The sequence below is a fragment of the Populus alba genome, chromosome 4 (genome assembly GCF_005239225.2).
Source record: "Populus alba chromosome 4, ASM523922v2, whole genome shotgun sequence".
NCBI lineage: Eukaryota > Viridiplantae > Streptophyta > Magnoliopsida > Malpighiales > Salicaceae > Populus > Populus alba.
Genome location: NC_133287.1, coordinates 7,878,700 through 7,897,225, shown reverse-complemented (window position 1 = coordinate 7,897,225; position 18,526 = coordinate 7,878,700). Strand labels below are relative to the sequence as shown.

At 31.5% G+C, this 18,526-nt stretch overlaps 2 protein-coding genes across 2 annotated transcripts; one reads left to right on the top strand and one right to left on the bottom strand.

Moving 5' to 3' along the window:
* Nucleotides 1–800: 800 nt before the first annotated feature.
* On the bottom strand, nt 801–4,123 carry LOC118049445 (glutamine synthetase nodule isozyme). The gene is made up of 11 exons (XM_035059443.2): nt 3,959–4,123; nt 2,933–2,972; nt 2,745–2,848; nt 2,597–2,645; nt 2,399–2,505; nt 2,068–2,284; nt 1,878–1,952; nt 1,741–1,794; nt 1,600–1,637; nt 1,349–1,508; nt 801–1,257 (listed from the first exon to the last, which is right to left on the bottom strand). Exons 1-11 carry the CDS (start codon nt 4,030–4,032, stop codon nt 1,105–1,107), a joined length of 1,071 nt encoding a protein of 356 aa, XP_034915334.1. The 5' UTR covers nt 4,033–4,123; the 3' UTR covers nt 801–1,104.
* A 10,363-nt stretch (nt 4,124–14,486) lies between these two features.
* LOC118049454 (large ribosomal subunit protein eL24) lies at nt 14,487–16,725 on the top strand. The gene is made up of 5 exons (XM_035059451.2): nt 14,487–14,627; nt 15,708–15,783; nt 15,883–15,984; nt 16,117–16,265; nt 16,354–16,725. Exons 1-5 carry the CDS (start codon nt 14,617–14,619, stop codon nt 16,505–16,507), a joined length of 492 nt encoding a protein of 163 aa, XP_034915342.1. The 5' UTR covers nt 14,487–14,616; the 3' UTR covers nt 16,508–16,725.
* Nucleotides 16,726–18,526: the final 1,801 nt, after the last annotated feature.

Sequence of the window (18,526 nt, the reverse complement as noted above, 5' to 3'; positions counted from 1 at the left end):
TTGTGGTATTTTTTATAAATAAAAAAAAAAAGTTGATAACACATATAGCTTATGCGAGTAGTTAATACCATTTTCCCATCACGTTGATCAATTTATCTCGATATCTTTTTTCTTTTTGCGTGACATGTGTAGTCAATGAATCTCGTGTGCTGCAACAACAACCTTGTTTTTTACCTGTTATTTTTCTTTCCACCTAGAAATTTATGTAAAACCCTTCAAATTTGCAAATCAAACCTTCAAGTTTGTTTTCTTTTGGTTTCATCCCTTCTTTGTTTTATTCCTCTTTCTTATTTGAATTTATTTTTATTTTTTTAATTTCACTCTCCTTCAATTTTTTAGTCAATTAGATTTGATCCCCATCCTTTTAATTTATGTTTTTTATTTGTTTTTTTTTTAATTTCACTTTCCTTCATTTTCTTTTTTTATATATATAATCATGCTCATTCTTTTTATTGCTTTGATAAATTTTTTAATTTGATTTTTTTTAATTCTATCATTTTTTTTTAATTCTATCATTTAACATTAAAATAGTTAAGAATTGAGCTTTTCTAGTAAAGTCGGGTGTGTAATCATGGATTGCAAATTTAAAATATTAATTGAGATTTAGAAGACTTGCGGATAAATTACATAATGCCATAATTATCTACTTTCAAAAAATTGAGCTGAATATACAAAGGACCATAAGGTCAATGCTCCTTGAACAATAATTATTGCTTAAATTGAATAATTGGGAAGTTATAGTTATGAAACGTGTGCATCATAGCATCTTTTCAAAGTGTAGTGATCTAGAAGACATTCAATGCTTCATCAACCAGCAAGAGTTTTATTTAGATTAGATAAAATCTGATAACATCTTGAGATGTGATCGGCATTACATCAAAGCAAGAACCTTTTTAACCCCTTTCTAGGCCCTATAAATCACTTGTGATCAATGCAATATTACAAGACATGCAAGCAAAGCAATGAACTCGCTTGCTGCCTCAAAGACAAAGACAAAGGCAAACAAATTGAAAGACAACCATCTCCCTGACACAAATCTTTCCATGGTCCCTTGCAAAGAATACCACCGACACTGTTCTGTCTAAGAGGGGCCTTTTGATGTTCTTATGGCTTCCACAGGATGGTGGTTTCTGCAATCATGGAAGTAACAACATATGGATCCATGTTCGAAGCAGGCCTTCGATCCTCAAAATACCCCTTTCCTTCTTTCTCTGTGTCGCGACCAACACGAATAGAAGCTCCACGATCAGCCACGCCCTGTCAGCCGGACAAGATGTGATGAAATTGATGTTAGACATCTTATAAAAAGAAACCAGGCAACAAGGAAATTGTTTCTTCTTCCTCTTACCCATTTGAAGGTATTAATGTCAGCCGTTTCGTGTCGGCCGGTGAGTCTCCGCTCATTTCCTTCTCCATAAGCTGCAATGTGTTCTTTATGCCTCAGACCAAGCTTTGCAATTGCTTTCTTGATGATTTCATAGCCTCCTTCATTTCTCATAGACGCGGTACTGAAAATGTGAAGGATTTTCAAGTATGAGACCAAAACAATTAAAGAGCAAGCAAAAAACTGAAGCTTCAACCAGTGATGCAAAATTGTACCTGTAATTTGTGTGTGCCCCGGCTCCATTCCAATCGCCCTGGCAAGATAGAAGTCCTTTTTCGTTAGAGCTTAAACGATAAAAGCTACCAAAAGATAGAGCTTCGATAAGGGCTAAGTAAGAAAATGGAACAAAAATTGACCTGAATTGGCTTGGGATCAAATGAAAGTACAACTCCAGCAACCTCAGTAATCCTCTGTTAACATAAATATAGACCTGAGAAAATAATATAAATTGGAGTCCTAGTACTGTCTTCTGTAATCGGTAAACTAAAACTACCTCCAGAATATACCGAGCAGCCCATAATTCATCTCCGGCGGAGATACCGACTGAAGGTCCAACTTGAAACTCCCACTACGTGAAAATGAAAATGATTTAACGTTGCGAAACATAACAAGACCACAAATGTTCTAAATTAGAATTTAGAAAGATCAAATAAGTAGAGGGGGGGCAAGTTCTTTGATTTTACTTGGCCTGGCATCACTTCTCCATTGATGCCGCTAATGTTAATGCCTGCATACAGACATGCCTTGTAATGCGCATCGACAATGTCACGGCCGAAGGCTTTGTCAACACCAGCACCACAGTAGTATGGTCCCTGAGGGCCAGGATAACCACCAATCGGCCACCCAAGTGGCCATTTAACATCTTTCTGCAACAAGGTGTATTCTTGCTCAAGGCCATACCTGGTTATATATCATGTTTCAAGTTGATCGTAATTGTAAAATCACACAGTAGGTATTCTAATAAAGAAAAAGAATGAACAAATTAAGGGTGGATTAGGATAGAAAAAAAAATACCAGGGCTTCTCAGCAACAACATTAGGATGGCTAAATATCTTAGCAGCACCACATCTCTTATTTGTCGGAATTGGCTCGCCAGCAGGAGTATAAGCGTCACATATGACCTAAAGAATCACCATCAATGTCAGAGAAAATGACTTCAAGCTATGGTGGCTACATCAAGTGAGAAGATATAGTGGAAGGTATTGAGCTTACGAGGATGTTATTGCCCCTCCTAAATGGATCTCTGAAAATAGCTTGTGGACTGTTTCAAGGAATAAGTTCAGAAATATTTGAAAATTAACAAAATCAAAAGAACAAGGGGGTCCACCATTAGTAAAAAGAGAAGCAAATAAAAGCTTACTATAGGATCACTTCACTGTCTTCTCCAGGAGCCTGGCCTGTGCTGGAACCATCATAGTTCCATTTGGGAAGTTTTGCAGGATCACTAACTGGGCCGGAAAGAGTCTGTCCATAAAATCGAAAAAACCAATTTTATTAGCTTGAACAAGAACAACACATACAAAACCTTCGAAGCACAAAGTTATATACCCTTGCTTTGCTCCTTATATCCAATCCAGATCCACCAATCCTGTTCAAGAATTGAACAAATCATTGATTACTAGCTTGCTTGGTTACAGAACAAGGCAACCTCTAACTTCAAAGATTTATCAAAACTGAGCTTAGCCATGTTAACTACCATAAGAACTTGACAAAACTTGAACCTCCAAGGAAAAATCAAGAACATGGGATCATTAATTCTGATACCACAAATAATCCCTTTTTTAATCATACAAACAGAAAAAAAATTAATTAATTAGAAACAAACAGAATTCAATTAATTATCAATATTGGCTAAAACTATTTGCCTCGAACTACTAAAGTTTATCCTTAAAAAACTATTTGTTAAAAAAAAAAAAAAAAAAAAAAACTGTAAGATTCTTCAAAACCGAGCATCTTATTGGGTCACCAATCGATCACACCGTAAATAGCTGAAGCAGGGCAGAGCCTTGTGTTCTGTTCTTTGAAAATGATGTCGTGGAATAAGCAGAGATGACTCACAATTGTTGGTTCATTTCAGATCATCGAATTGGTGACCTTACTTATATTCGTGGTTGTTGAATATTACAAGCAAAGCACACAAAAATAAAGCAAAACCATCCAAAACTATGAACAGCAGCAGCAGGGGAATGGCAAGAACTGCAAAAAGGAGAAGTAAAGCCTTTCTTTTTTTTTTTCAAAATAAATGAGATACTCTTCGAAAAGCATTCGTTTCTCTGAAGTTAAATGACCAAAGAAAAGGACTCAAGCTACAAAACATATCTAATTATCTATAATCTTTCATGAAAGTAAAAGAAAAGTTACAAGAACAAGAAAATAGAGAAATCCCACAATTCCAGAAGAGATAGGATTCAAGAAAGAATCAAAGAAGTAAGCCAAAACAAAGCAAACCCTTTAACACAAACACAGAATCACACGCATAAATACATGCAAATATCCATACATTCACGTACAAAAATGAAAGAAGAAGAAGAAGAGTGTGTGTGCGTGGGTGTAGGAGAGTAAAGAAGGCAGTACCATATGTACTCAGCAATGATTTTCTCAGTGGAGTCTGAGAGGTTAAGGTTAATGAGATCTGAAAGCAACGACATGATAAAAAAACCAAAGAAACTTCTCTGTGTTTTGAGATTGTTTATGGAAGTTGTTGTGTTTATATATAGACGTGAACACAGAAGCGGTTTGCTTGTGCTGCTTTTATAGCTGATGCGATTAGAGTGTTGAAGATATAAAAGAATTCTAAAAAGATACAGATTTTTTTTTATTTGATATGTATTAAAATAAAAAAATATAATCATTAAGAAGTGATTCATATAATTTGATACATTTTTTTTTTCTAAAATAAAATTATAAATGGAGCGAACGTTTCCGCGGCAAAGTTGAATTATGGTTAATGGTTGAAAGGAATCTAGTTAGACAGGTCCATGCTTTACTCTATTGGCTAACTGCTCCACCGGTTGTCAATTACTTCCAATTCCCTGTTTAGAAGAGCTGTTTTCTAGATTTCACCCATATATATATATAGTTTTTTAGGTGTTTTTACCTGAAAAATATATAAAAAAAAGATTTTAGTTATAAAAATAACTAAAAGTCTTACTAGTTGACAAGACAATATGTAGTTTTAAAAGAAAACTCATGTACAAAAGAATTTGGATTTTCTTACAAGTTTATAAATTTTTTTTTTAAATTCCTTATATTTAGCATATTTATCACTTTATACTTGGTTTGTTTATCACTATTATTCTATCTTTATTTTTAAATATTTTTTTTTATTTTTTACTGTCCATTTCTTTTGAAAAAAAATTATTATTTGTTCCTTACATTAATATGAAATATTTATCGTTATTTATGTTTTTCTTTTCTTTTCTTTTCCACTTCCTAAAATTTCGTTGTGTATTCACTAAACAAAAAAAAAGAAACTAGACTGGTGATTTTTATTTATTTATTTATTTATTTTTGTCCAGGGAAAGATCCAGCAACCCTTGGTAGATCTCCCCCTCACACCTTTAATGATCATCTCATATCTTAATTGTTGGACTATCATGGTAAGGAAAATAAATTAGTTATTTATCAAACAACAAAAAATAAAATAAGATAAAATAAAAATAGCCATCATAGCCATACCCATTAAGATGTGTCTAGTTGTTCTTTATTTTAACTTAAAAAGCTCTAGGAATAAATTACCACTTTATTTAAAAAGCTAAAACTTTTGATCCATTTAAAGCCATCTTCAAGCTCACGTGCTTATAAGTTCAATGTATTTTTTTTTTTATGAATAGTAATAATCAGAAAAATCCCTTCCAATCAATGAAGCTTATTTATAAGCATTATATATAGTTTTGTTTCTCTTTTTCTTAGATATTGTCTTGAGATACTTTCAAAAATATATTGATTTTATGTCTTATCTATATCTCTCCATCAAAGCATTTAAATCCCTTCCATATTTACCTCTTTTATCCTAGACATCAACCAAATATAAAGATATTCTAGCTATCAACTCTAAACTTATTATATGTTTGGTAATATGGTGATTGTTTTTAAAAGTATTTTTCAATCAAAAAATTTATTAAAATAATATTTTTTAGATTTTTTTTATTCTTGACATCAGCACATCAAAACCATTAAAAAATATATAAAAGAGTATTAATCTAATATTTTTTTAGACGAAAAAAAATTTAAAAAGTAAATGTTAACACAATGCTAAACATGCATTTTTTTTTTCGTCAGGGTATTTTCCTTAAATTAATTGCTTTCTCCATTTTAAAATTTAGAGTTTTGGTTGTTCTTATGTTATGCTTAGAAAGGCATATTCACAAATAATTACTAGCATGTGTGTTGGGTACTTGTTATTTGGTTCATTTTCCATCTTTATTGATAAATATTGTAATTGAGATTAAAATAACTTCATAAAAACTAAATTAAAATAAATTATAAGTTTAAATACCTAATAAATTTAATATTAGAGAATGAAAATAAAAAAAAAAATTGAAAAAAAATTCTCACAATTTTTTTATTTTTAAGGACTAAAGTATATATATAATGTCATGACATTGTAGTGTTCACTTCTATAGTGAAATGCAAGGAGTTTTAGTATATTATACTGTCTTTTATAAGATTAGTAGATTTTTATGGCCTCAAACGGCCAAAGTAATTAAATTATCTTGAAAGAGAAAGGATGAATTTGACTTCACATATGATTTTTTTGCTAGAGAAATTAACAATAATTTAATGAAGGACAATTTACCATGTCTAATCCGGGCCCCACATCATCTTGCTTATATTCTCTTGAGCATAAAGCGGCCCTCCTCATCCAATATTAATAACCTTAAAATAAAATTTATGAATTAAATATGCCATTTTATTCATAATTAATCTCAACTGAATTTCTTAAGTTAATTTGCCATGTTTAATCTTGGCCATCGGATTCTTTCCATGCTATGATCCAAGTTTTTTTTTTCTTTCGAAATGAGCAATTTTTTTTTTTTTCAAAATACAGGGATTAAGATTTTCTACGAAGTGGGCTCCTCGTAACTCATTTATTACAAGATAAACCCAATTTGTCTTTGCTAGAGTTTTAAGGCTAAGAAAAGGTCAAGAAGACCTTTCCAATTTTTGGCTTCATTGGAAATATCATCCCATCGCATCTGAGTTCATGGTTACATTGAAGATTCCATGGATATTGATGGATAAATAATTTTTGACATTATTAAAAATAATTTTTGACGAGGCCCGGATATTTTTTATATTTTTTGGAATAAGATAGTATTAAATTAAGTATGATCAAAAATCAATTAATTTTTAAAACTAGGGATAATTATTTAATTTATTTTTTAAAATCAGAAGAATTAATTTATCAAGGATAAGGAGTTTTTGAAGTGTCACATAAAAGTATCCTCTTTGTTATTTACTTAAAAAAAAAAACATATTTATATTCTAAGAAAATAATTTTATTATAACCTTTTGAAGGGATAATACTACCTTGCATATACACCAGCCATCGGCAGTGCTAATTCATATGGAGTATCAACCACTCAAAATTAATCAACTGCTCGAAGTCCAGTTTTTGTGATGGAAGTTTCTTATATTCCTGGTCTGAATGGAATAAAATGATTGATTTTTTGGCAAAACCAGAAGCTGAAAACCCAGAATTGCCACCAAGTGCGGCAGTTGCCACCACAGATTCTAAGTTTTGAAGAATAAAATACCAAAATCTGTCCATGTTTGTCACACTCAGTATTTTTGTGTTTTTAAAAAAAAAGATTGATTTTTTTTCAACAAATTTTCTTTTTCTTATAATTTTAGATTGATATTAGAAATAAATTTTTTAAAAATAAAAAATATTATCTAATATATTTTTAAATAAAAAATATTTTAAAAACAATAATTATCATTCTCCGAACGAATGCAAAAAAAATTTTGAGGCCATCAAAGCGATGTAATCCCAAGGACAGCCATTGACAATTTTGAAAGGAGGTTTGCAGATCTAAATTATTCCAGAACAACTCAATGTATACTCCAATTATCAAAGCCCTTAGATATGTCAATGGTCACCACAGACATAGGAATAAAAAATAATTTGCAAACTAACTCAATTAAAAAAAAAAAAAAAAAGGGAGAGGAACAAAGCATGTTTGGTATTGCGTTTCAAAAATATTTTTTGAAGAAATATGAAAATTTTTTTTACTTTAAATTAATATATTTTTTATGTTTTTAAATCATTTTGATGTGCTGATCTTAAAAATATTTTTTTAAAAAATAAAAAAATATATTATTGGCATATTTTTTTTAAGTGAAAAACAATTTAAAAAAACAACCACAACCATACTCTCAAATACGACACGTATGAGGCGGGACATGTGAGAAAATCAGTTGACTAATGATATGTTTATGTGGTTAAGAGATTATATTAGGGACAATGGGCATATTAATAAGGCTAATAGGTCTATTTTCTTCGCAATTAGTTGTCATGTCTTTCATAGGATTATTAGATTTTTATGGCCTCAAAAGGCCAGAGTAATTAGATTATCTTGAAAGGGCATGGATGAATTTGACTTCACATATGATTTCTTTTTTCTAGAGAAATTAACAATTATTATTTAATGAAGGACAATTTATCTGGCTTTTCATCATCTTGTCTATGGTCTCATGAGTAGAAAGCCGACCTCCAAATCCAATATTAATAATCATAAATAAAATTTATGAATTAAATATGCCATTTTTATTCATAATTAATTCTTTTTAAGCTTTGATCCAAGGTTTTTTTTTTCCAGGATTCTTAATCCGAGCTGACAAGTTTATGAATACATTAATTTATATTTTATTGCCAACTTTGATCAAGAACCGAACCGAGCAATTAATTTGATAAGAATTTGAAAAGTTTTTTTTTCAAAGTTCAAGGATTCAGATTATATTATGTTTTGTAATGTTTATTTTTTAATATAAACCATTTTAAATTGAATGGTTACGCTAAAAATCTATCTTAAAAAATAAAATTATTTTGGATGCTTTATTGTTATTTATTTTCTATCTATGCAATGTCAAGAAATGATGCCTCGATTTTCTAGGACCCTTGGTAGTTTTCCCTCACATGAAGTGTGCTACTCGTAACTCATTTATTACAAGATAAACCCAATTTGTCTTTGCTAGAGTTTTAAGGCCAAGAAAAGGTTAAGAAGACCTTTCCAATTTTTGGCTTCATTGGAAATATCATCCCATCAACATCTAGTTCATGGTTACATTGAAGATTCCAAAGATATTGATGGATTAATAATTTTTGACATTATTAAAAATAATTTTCAAAGTCTAAGTTTTTTTTTAGAAGGTCCAAAGAACAAGATGATAACTTATTGATAAATGGGTGAGACTTATGTCCATACCCAATATTTCCAGGCCTAGCAGAATACTTTGCCCAAAGACACGGGTCTAGGCTTCCAGTTCCATTGCCCTTTGGTGTGGCTATGAATTGAAGGTCGATAAACATTAGCTAACAGCTGCCAACCTAGCATCATTGAGTGTGGTTGCACACCGAGTCTAATTGGGCATAGGTCCAATGAACTACAAAAGTCATTGCCCTTGGATTTGGCTACATGCCTAGCCTAACGGGGCATGGGTGGGGCATGGGTCTGGTGACCTTTTCAACCTATCGACATCTATTTGAGCATGAGTATAAGAAGCTGTCATATCCACCTTCCCTAGGTTTTGCATTGTGTCGAGCCCAAATGGGTATGAGCCTGACAAACTACTAGACCCAACATCCTTGGGCTTGGCTACGTGTTGAGCTCAAATAGACATGTATTTAGCAACATGCTAGACCCGTTACCCTCAGGCTGAGTTGCATGCCAAACCTAAATGGATAAGGGTCTAGTGACTTTCTTGACCCATCGACCTGGGGCTTGACTGGGTGTCAAGCCTAATTAGGCATGAGTCTAGCGAGTTGTCATACACATTGACCGTGAGCTTAAAAGTGTGCCAAACACAAAGAGCTAAAGGCCTAGAGATCATTATGGGTTCCATGTTGGACATAAGGCTTTATTTGTTTATTCTTATGACTTTTAACATCAAAATGCTAATGTCAGAGATATTGAATCAAATCAACCTCTATGTTCTTAATTACAAGTGGTTTCATCTAGTAATCCAAATCCATTGCTATCTATTTAGCTAGATAAATATCACATGTTAGGAAATAATTGGATAAAGGATCTCACAATTTCTAGTTATACCATTATCTTAACTTTTAATTAAAGGTGATTTGACTTAGTGTATGTTTGGCGTAACTTTTGTGGTTGGAGTTTGAAAATATATACTTGAAAAAACTATAAATTGTATTTTTTTTTAAATCAAGCTTTCAATAAAGAGTTTTTGGCGAAACTCATGTAAAATTATTGTGTGTTAATTAACCAAATACTTTTAAATATATGGTAAAAACAAAACATAAACAACATTGCACCTTACACGTAAACAAACAGAGCCTAATCCAATTGGTATAGATAAAGCCACATGTTATTATGTAATTGGATGAAGGATTTCAAAATTGCCCTTCACTGGAAGATTGTGGTTGATTTGACCTTATTTTTCTTTATCAAATCTAAAGTTCAAAGGGCTTACACATGATTTCCTCCTATATCTAAAATATCAAAATATGATAATATCATAAAATGCAAACCTAATTTTTTTTGTTTAACATCACACGCAACTTGGCATCACAATCTCTAAAATATCAAAATATGATAATTTTTTTTTAATGAAATGTCAATTTACAATGTCTAATATTGGTATCACAATCTCAAATCTGAACAAAATATATAGCATATGGGCTTTTCACTATAGCACTAAACATAATTTAATATGGATTGCTACAACAAAATTACTATTTTACCATTGAGTGAAAAAAAAATGGAACCCTTGGTTGTGGGGGTAACCTTGTCTTTTTTAGCGATTCAATGGTCATTAAAATATTGTTTGGGGGTATTTGAGTCTTTCTTAAAAAAATTTCATATTAAAATTATACTTTTACCCCTAAAGTCAACAAAACTATTTACCAAAGGTTTTTTGAACTTTTAACAAGCTTCAAAATATTAAAAATACTTCTTTGCCCTTAAGGTAAAAGAAACTAGAGCTGTTAACTAAGTTTTTTTTTTTTTTTTTTTTCCCCTTCTTAGACTATAGGTAAAATGCGTCTTTGCGCTTAAAAGAGACAAAAAACAAGGTATGTGTTTAAGGGTTTTTTTGTCCTTCACATGAGTTTATTTGTAATTTTCAGTGTTATAAGGGGTATTTTGGTATTTTTACGTTTAATTTTTAATTTTTAATTTGAAAAGTTGCTAGTGTGTGCTCATTAAATGACAGCGTGTGGATGATATCTACACCCTCGAGGTGGTGCGTGCGAAACCACCCGGTGGTAAAACTTGGTCATCCTCCATGTCCCTGGAAGTGCCATCACTTCCTTTTCCTCCTGGTGTGATGTGTGATAGCAGTTAATGAATGGTTGTCATCGATAGTCATTTTTTTTTTTCTCTCCTTTTCGATTTTTTCCAAAGAAAGTGCATGTCTATCCTCTTTTCTTTTTGTCTTTCAATTTCTGTTCTTATATTTTTTATTGCTTATTTTTGTTATTAGCCCTTTTAGAAAAGCTTTCTATGTTTTCAATTTAGTCCTTAAATTACAATTTTTCATATATTGTTTTTCCAATTCGCTCCATATTCTATTGATTTTTGATTTTTTTTCCTTGGCTTTTTTTGTTAAAGTTTTATTGGTTTTCAATTTTATCATTCAATCAAAGTTTATGTTGTTTTATTTTTTTTTAATAAATCCCTCTTTCTTTTTATTTATTTCTCCTTTTGTTGAAGTTTTTTTCTTTTCAATTTAACCCTCAAATTTAATTTTTTTATGCCCCCTAATTTATATTTTTATTTTTATTTTCACCCTCATTCTTTTAATTATAGTTTTTTGTTTGATTAATTTTTTTTCCTGGTTTCATCCTTCGATGTCTGATTTGTTCAGGATTGGGCTTTTTTAATTTTTTTCATTTGTTGATTTATCAATTTTTTGTGGTTAAAGAAAATTGGTTTTGTGGTTATTTTAATTTTTTTTTATCTTGGTTTCATGATTTAGGCTAAAGGTTTTTCAAGCCTTTTTTGGATATGTTTTTTTTTTTCAAATTTTTTTGTTTGTATTTAATTTTTGAAGAATTATTTTATTTTATTTTATACAAATAAACTTTAGTTTATAAAAAAGTAGTTATTTTGAAATAATATTTCTAATATGTACGGTTTTGTATAATATTTTTTTTTTCTATTCGCTCAGTTTCATATGTGTTTCTATTTCTATTGTCTTTTATTGATTTTAATAAACAAATTTAGTAGATATAAATGAGTAAATTTTTTATTTTGCAAGATCAAATATCTTGATTTACATCCATCTCTCAAATTTTCTAGTTTTTCTTTTAGTTATTGTTAACGATTGTTTTTTGTTTATTTACATTGATGATTATTGATTTATTTGATTAGATGTCTAGATAAACTTTTTGATTTATACTTTGAGTTTTTTATGTAAAAAAACATCTCGAAATAACTTGTATATTTAATATTTTTTTTTTTAAATCACGATCCACTTCAAAAATGCAGGCCAAATAGCTAATTCTTGATTAAAGCTAGAAACTATCCATATCAAATTAATAAATTCCTGCCTTAATGCCTAGTAATTATTGTTATCATTCTGCATGATCGTTAGGGAATTAATAGGATGATGAAATGCCAATGATGCATTGGCATGTAATGAGTTGGAATTAGGTTAAGAGATGTGTTTAAAATTGTGAGAAGGTAATAGTTTAAAATGTTTTTTTTATTTATAAATATATTAAAATAAAATTTTTTTAAAATTTTTTTTTGATATCAATACATTAAAATAATTTAAAAACATAAAAATAATTTTATTTTTAATAAAAAAAATAAAAATTAAAGAAACAAGGTGTAAACCTGTTCCCAAACTGACAATAAATCATCAAGGACCGTTGTTATCCTTAGGTTAACTGTCCCTTTTATGTACACAAAACAGATGATCAAGAAGATCCTTGGCAATGTTTGGCTTTATTGAAGATATCAACCCCATCAACATCTCAAGACAGAGAAAAAAAGGGAATCACGAGTACATCCACCCATTTTTTCCACAGAGACAATGCACTTCTTGGCCTTGTTCATGACAAAGCTAGCCTACCTGCTAGGTCTTTTATGCACCACTGGACTCACTCATTTGGAGGTGATAGACACTTTGCTGTCCCCCTAGTCTTTCTCGAGGCCAATAATGGTGGCATCTGGTGCCAAATTGGCAGGCTTCGTGATTCTCCATTCTCCCTCCGGCGTCGAGCTCATGACGAGGCTTACAAGAAATTCACTGAATGGCTACTGGCTGCGATGCTGAAAACGAACATATTCTAAACTGCAAGTGTATACCTTTATCCAAAACAGGCCAATGCTTTCGGATAGTAGCAAGTAGCCTAACGCATCTTCTGGGAACAATTAAAGGCGACCTCGTTCACTTGTAGCTCTCCTAGTCCTCATATATTCTTACAAGACAGAGAAGCTGTCTGTTCCTTTCAGGCTTTTTCCCACGTACGTAGGGCTAAAAGCTCAGGTCATTAAGCAACCGAATATGTTGCTAATCCATACTAAAATGTCATTATATATATATATATATATATATTCTGTATGCAAAGTCATCCTCCTCAATCATCTATCATGACCTAAATTGTTCCCAACGTCATACTGATCACGCAACTGCTGCGAGAGATTTTTTCAGCTCTAATCTCTCCTGGCCCATAACTTGCCTTCGATCCTGTTTTTTGAATTACATTGTGGATCCTGTTTCAATGCAAAGTCGATCCTCTACTATACTTGACACGAAAAAACAAACAGTAGATTTGTCTCTGGATTTGTTTTTTTACCTGATTTATAATGTTAAGGTTGTTCATCAATCTAGCAGTTTAGGTTTTTATTCAATTATTTTGTTTTCTGCACTTCGAATTATTAAAACCAAACATAATTAAAAAGTGTTTTTTTTTCTTGCAATTTCTAGTTGAATATTTGTTATATTACAGGGGTGATCATTTTCGGTTCGGTTCGGTTTTTTTTATAAAAAATAACCAAACCGATTTAAAAAAATCGAAACTGAACCAAAACTGGTTCAAACCGACCATTTTCGGTTTGGTTCGGTTTTTTAGAACAAAAAGTTGTTCAAACTGGTTTGCTCGGTTTTTTCAATTTCAGGTTTAAAAAACTAAAACCGAACTAGTTAGTTTTTTTAAAATTTTAATCAGTTTTTTTCACAGTTTGATTTTTTCAGTTATTTATTTTTTTGGTTTAATTAGTTTTTAATTTTTTTTACTCACCTTATAATATTCTATGGTATATGGTGTACCATGTGTCATGAAGGCATTAGATCAATGTGGAGAGCGTCGTCTAAAATATTTGGAAAGAATTTAATCTTAGTTAATAAGATAAATTGATCAAAGAATAGTTTTGATATATTTTTTTTAATTTGTTTTTTCAAATTGCAAGTAATACAACATTAAATAAAACTAATGAAGGTGTCTTCATAAATCTACAGAGAAATTCGTTTAATTTATCAAACCAATCAATTTGTACTCAAAAAAATTATAAAGTAAGAGAAATTCGTTGTCTTCATAAATCTACAGAGAAATTCGTTTAATTTATCAAACCAATCAATTTGTACTCAAAACAATTATAAAGTAAGAGAAATTCGTTGTCTTCATAAATCTAAAGAAACAAGAGATAAAAGATACCAAATGAAGAAAAAATTCGTTTTTCTATGACATTCAAAAGCAAGGAAACTAGAATCAAATCATTATTTATAATTTTAATTCAATACTAATAGAAAAAATGAAAAATAAAAAAAGGAGGATGGTGTGAGACAAAGAAGGTAAATCACAAAGGCTCATAAACATAGAAACCAGACCAATAGCTTGAACATAGAGCCCATTGGTCAGAGACATACACAGTTTTCCACCTTAAAACTGTAGCCAGGCCCATTTTAAGTGGTAACACGCCCAAGCCTATAACTCTAAATCCTCCATTGACATGGTATCGAAAAATATAAACTCTGTTCAAAATATTAAACCCTAATATTTCTTCTTTGCTGCCAAAAAAAAACCAGCCGCCGCCGCCATGGTTCTCAAGTACGTCTCTTTCTCTCTTGTATATTTTCATTTTTATGCATATGTAAAATGGGTTTTATGTTTCTGTGTTTTTTCCAGATGAGTTATTGTTTTTTTTTTTTTTTTTTAAAGTTCTCGGGTGTTCTATGAATTGTTGGATTGAATTTGAGTCATTTCGGTATTGTTTACAGTATAGCACAATATGGACATGAGATGTAGAAATTTAGGCAAAAAGTTGGGCTTGTTTCGTTTTATAAAACTAAAAAATGCGAGCTTTATTTTGGTAATGGGGTTTTGCATCTTTCAATACTTTGGTCATGGCTAGACTATCCATTCCTGGGAATGGAAGAATTTATGATAGTTGTTTCAAGTGAGTTTTTTTTTTATCTACATATATCTTAACATGAAGAGCGGAAATACTCGTACAACATTGGGAATTGAATTGTCATATGATTACAGTTAATAGAAAACTGGTTTTTTAAGTTAAAAAGTCCCAGGTTCAACTTATACTACTATGCTCATTTTGTTTCAGAATCTTGGTCTCAGGATTAAAATATAATCTATGTTTCGAGGGTGATTGAGTAGAGAAGGAATATAATTAAGTGAAAACATAGCAAGGACAGCAAGAGAATGAATAAGACTTGAATAACATTGTAGTTTTGATGAGAGTTTAAGGTTTTGTGATGTGTGTGACATTTGCAAGGGTTTTCTAGTTGCAGTTTTATACTTGGGTTTATTATTGGTTTGATTTTAAGAAAGCGCAACACTTTAATGAATAAGTGACTAGCTAGTCATTGAACTGGCACTCGAGAGTGATAGGTAGTTTTTAGGGTTATACAGAGGGGTTTAGGATTTGATTCAGTTCTGAGATTTGTCATGATCATGCAAATGACCTCATTGAGGTTTTAGATTAGTGATCATGATAACTATCAAATTTTCCTGGCTTGGAATGGAGTTTTTTATACGCAAATGATGTCGCGATCATGATTTCCATCAAACTTGACTGGTCTGGAATGGAGCATTTTTATTGATTTGACAATAGTCATTTGACAATAGATATTGATCTCGTTATCCTGATGGTTTTCTTCTGGATGATTTCAGGACTGAACTCTGCCGCTTCAGTGGGGCAAAGATATATCCTGGCAGGGGTATCAGATTTATTCGCTCTGATTCCCAGGTAATGTGTAGTTTGGTGTTGAAGGCATTGCATTTTTTTATCCAATATCTTCTTCAATACAATCTATGAAACTAAATAATTTTTCTTCATTCAATTAAGGTATTCCTCTTTGCCAACTCTAAATGCAAGAGGTACTTCCACAACAAGCTGAAACCCTCAAAGCTAACGTGGACAGCTATGTACAGGAAGCAACATAAGAAGGTGACCATTTTTTTTACAGTTTCTATTAACTTCTTAAAGTGGAATGTAGAGTGCTTCTGTTTGTAGGATGGGCTTCCCTTTAGAAAGAAACCCGTGATGTTAATTTTGTCATCTCTTTCCTAATAATCACAGGACATTGCTGCTGAAACTATTAAGAAGAGACGCCGCACTACCAAAAAACCGTACTCAAGGTCCATTGTAGGTGCTACTTTGGAGGTCATACAGAAGAAGCGAGCTGAGAAACCTGAAGTTCGTGATGCTGCACGAGAGGCTGCACTCCGGTATGTTCCCTTTCTTGGTCTCCAATGCACTTTGGTTAGCTAGTCATCTTTGGCACTTATTGACAATGCATGGTGTTTTTGTGTGCAGTGAAATTAAGGAGAGGATTAAGAAAACAAAGGATGAGAAGAAAGCCAAAAAAGCTGAGGTAATGGCCAAGGCACAAAAGAGCAGCAAAGGTAGCTTGCCAAAGGGTGCTGCGCCAAAGGGCCCCAAGCTTGGTGGAGGTGGAGGGAAGCGGTGAAATCCTTCTTTCTTTTAGTACTTTTAACTCTGTTTAAAGAATTTCATGCTGGAAATTTTACATGGATCAAGGTTGGTTGTTGCCATTTTGCTCATCAAGAATTTACCCTCTGTTTATGAGATTATTAATTTGTCATGGTTTTGATTGGATATATTAGTTGACTTCTTATCATTTATGACCCTCTGTTTATGAGATTATTAATTTGTCACGGTTTTGATTGGATATATTAGTTGACTTATTATCATTTATGATTGTGACCCAAGAATGGATCGGTTGTGTATGCTTTGGGTGTGCAATACCACTGCTAGATTGTTGTACGTTCGTAGTTTATTTTACCGAGTGTGTGTTTAATGTTGTGGTAGTTTTTGCCATTACAGTTTGAAAAGGTAAAATTAAGAAAATCTATAAATCTGTGTACTTTCTTAACCAAGGTTTCAAAAAAGAGTTTTCAATCGAATCTATGCAAAACTATGACTATGGTGTGTTTTGAGTAACTAAAATTCTTCAAATATGTGGTTGAGGCAAAATGCTAACCGTATTACAATGCCAAATGGAGTCAGTTCCTACCATTACCAGAAGAATTGCAAGCAAAGGTATCAGAAAAATGAAGCACTGCTTCATTTTGAAATCTTAGAAGAACAGGCCTTAGTTCTTTCATTTTGCCAAGCATCACTAGCACTGTTGCTAAGCGTGTGGGTCTTTAATTTTATGTTCTCAACTATGGAAAGCTAGTCTTAGGTTACCTGCATCGACCTGTCCGCCCTGATCGCTACCTTGAATGATATGGCACATAAATTTTAATTTGCTGCATGGTGATCATTGTAAAATGCTAGAAGAGGATTTTGAAGAGGCTACCAAATTGTTATCGTATCCAGGCATCAAGCAAGTATTTTGATTTATACTAGGGTTGAAACATAAAATTAAGGTTTCTATTGAGACGCCAAGGTGGTTTGCCATCAAATCAAAGCCACATTTTCCTTAGACGCACGACAATTTCCAAGGATAAGAAGAAGCCACGCATTGGATGGTGTTCTTCATGGATCATTTTGTTTTATAAAGTGAGCAAAATAAAACCTCAAAATACTCTTTCACGAAACCTGCTCTCCTTTCCCATCATTTTCATAGTTATTAAGGGTTAGATGTTAGTTGTGGATTTGTTAGGTTACTTTTAAAACTAGGTATGGATGAGTTACTCATTATGCTAATTTCAAAATAAAACTTGATTTAAGCTAGATTCTGGATCGATAAGTTATGGAGTTATCTGTCAAATTAAGTTGAATTTGGTAAATATTAAATATGATCTTTTTCATCAAAAGAGAAACTAGTAGGATTTATCCTTGTGTGCACTTCAGCAAGAAGCAAAGAACTTGGATTTATTGGAGAACCAGACACTTTGATGAAACTATTTTTCTTTCCCTCTCATTATTTGTTTTAACGCTCATTCTGTTGAAGCCACCACCGTAAAAATTGGGGTTGATGAACATCCTAATCGTTGTGCTAGAGATAAATCTAAGACTAAGGGTCTGTTTGTCTACGCATTCAATCCAAAAAACATAAAAAATGATGTTAATTCAAGCTAAAAAGCAATAAAAATTGAAGTTTTGAGAAAGGTAAAAATTGTTTTTTAAAATATTTTTTTACTTTAAATATATTAAAATAATATATATTTTTTAAAAATTTATTTTTGATATCATTATAATTTAAAAACATCAAAAAAAATAATAATTTAAAATTCAAAAAACTTAAGATTTTAAAAACCCGGTTAGACTGTAATACCATAGATCTAATTTATTCAGAAAAAACTTCTTGCTCAAAAGATTTAGATTTACAGACATTATGTCACAATTTTAAAAACTCCACAGTTAAAATCAGAAAAAAAAAAAAGGTTTTAAAAACTCAATGTGTTTAGTTTGCAATTCCATTTGTAGGAAGTGATAATCCTATTTACGTTGTTTACAAGGCTGTTCACTGGTTGTATTGTAAATTAAAGTTTTCCATCTAATTTTTCCATTCTTACTT

Bases quoted from the DNA above. Each gene is read 5' to 3' on its own strand.
- LOC118049445 (XM_035059443.2), bottom strand. From the start codon at position 4,032: ATGTCGTTGCTTTCAGATCTCATTAACCTTAACCTCTCAGACTCCACT. The intron at 1,953-2,067 runs GTAAAATCAAAG...ATTTTCACGTAG, and splicing joins GAGAAGTGATGCCAGGCCAA to TGGGAGTTTCAAGTTGGACC. The intron at 1,509-1,599 runs GTACAATTTTGC...TCACATTTTCAG, and splicing joins GGGGCACACACAAATTACAG to TACCGCGTCTATGAGAAATG.
- LOC118049454 (XM_035059451.2), top strand. The intron at 15,784-15,882 runs GTAATGTGTAGT...CATTCAATTAAG, and splicing joins TTATTCGCTCTGATTCCCAG to GTATTCCTCTTTGCCAACTC. The intron at 16,266-16,353 runs GTATGTTCCCTT...TTTTGTGTGCAG, and splicing joins GCACGAGAGGCTGCACTCCG to TGAAATTAAGGAGAGGATTA.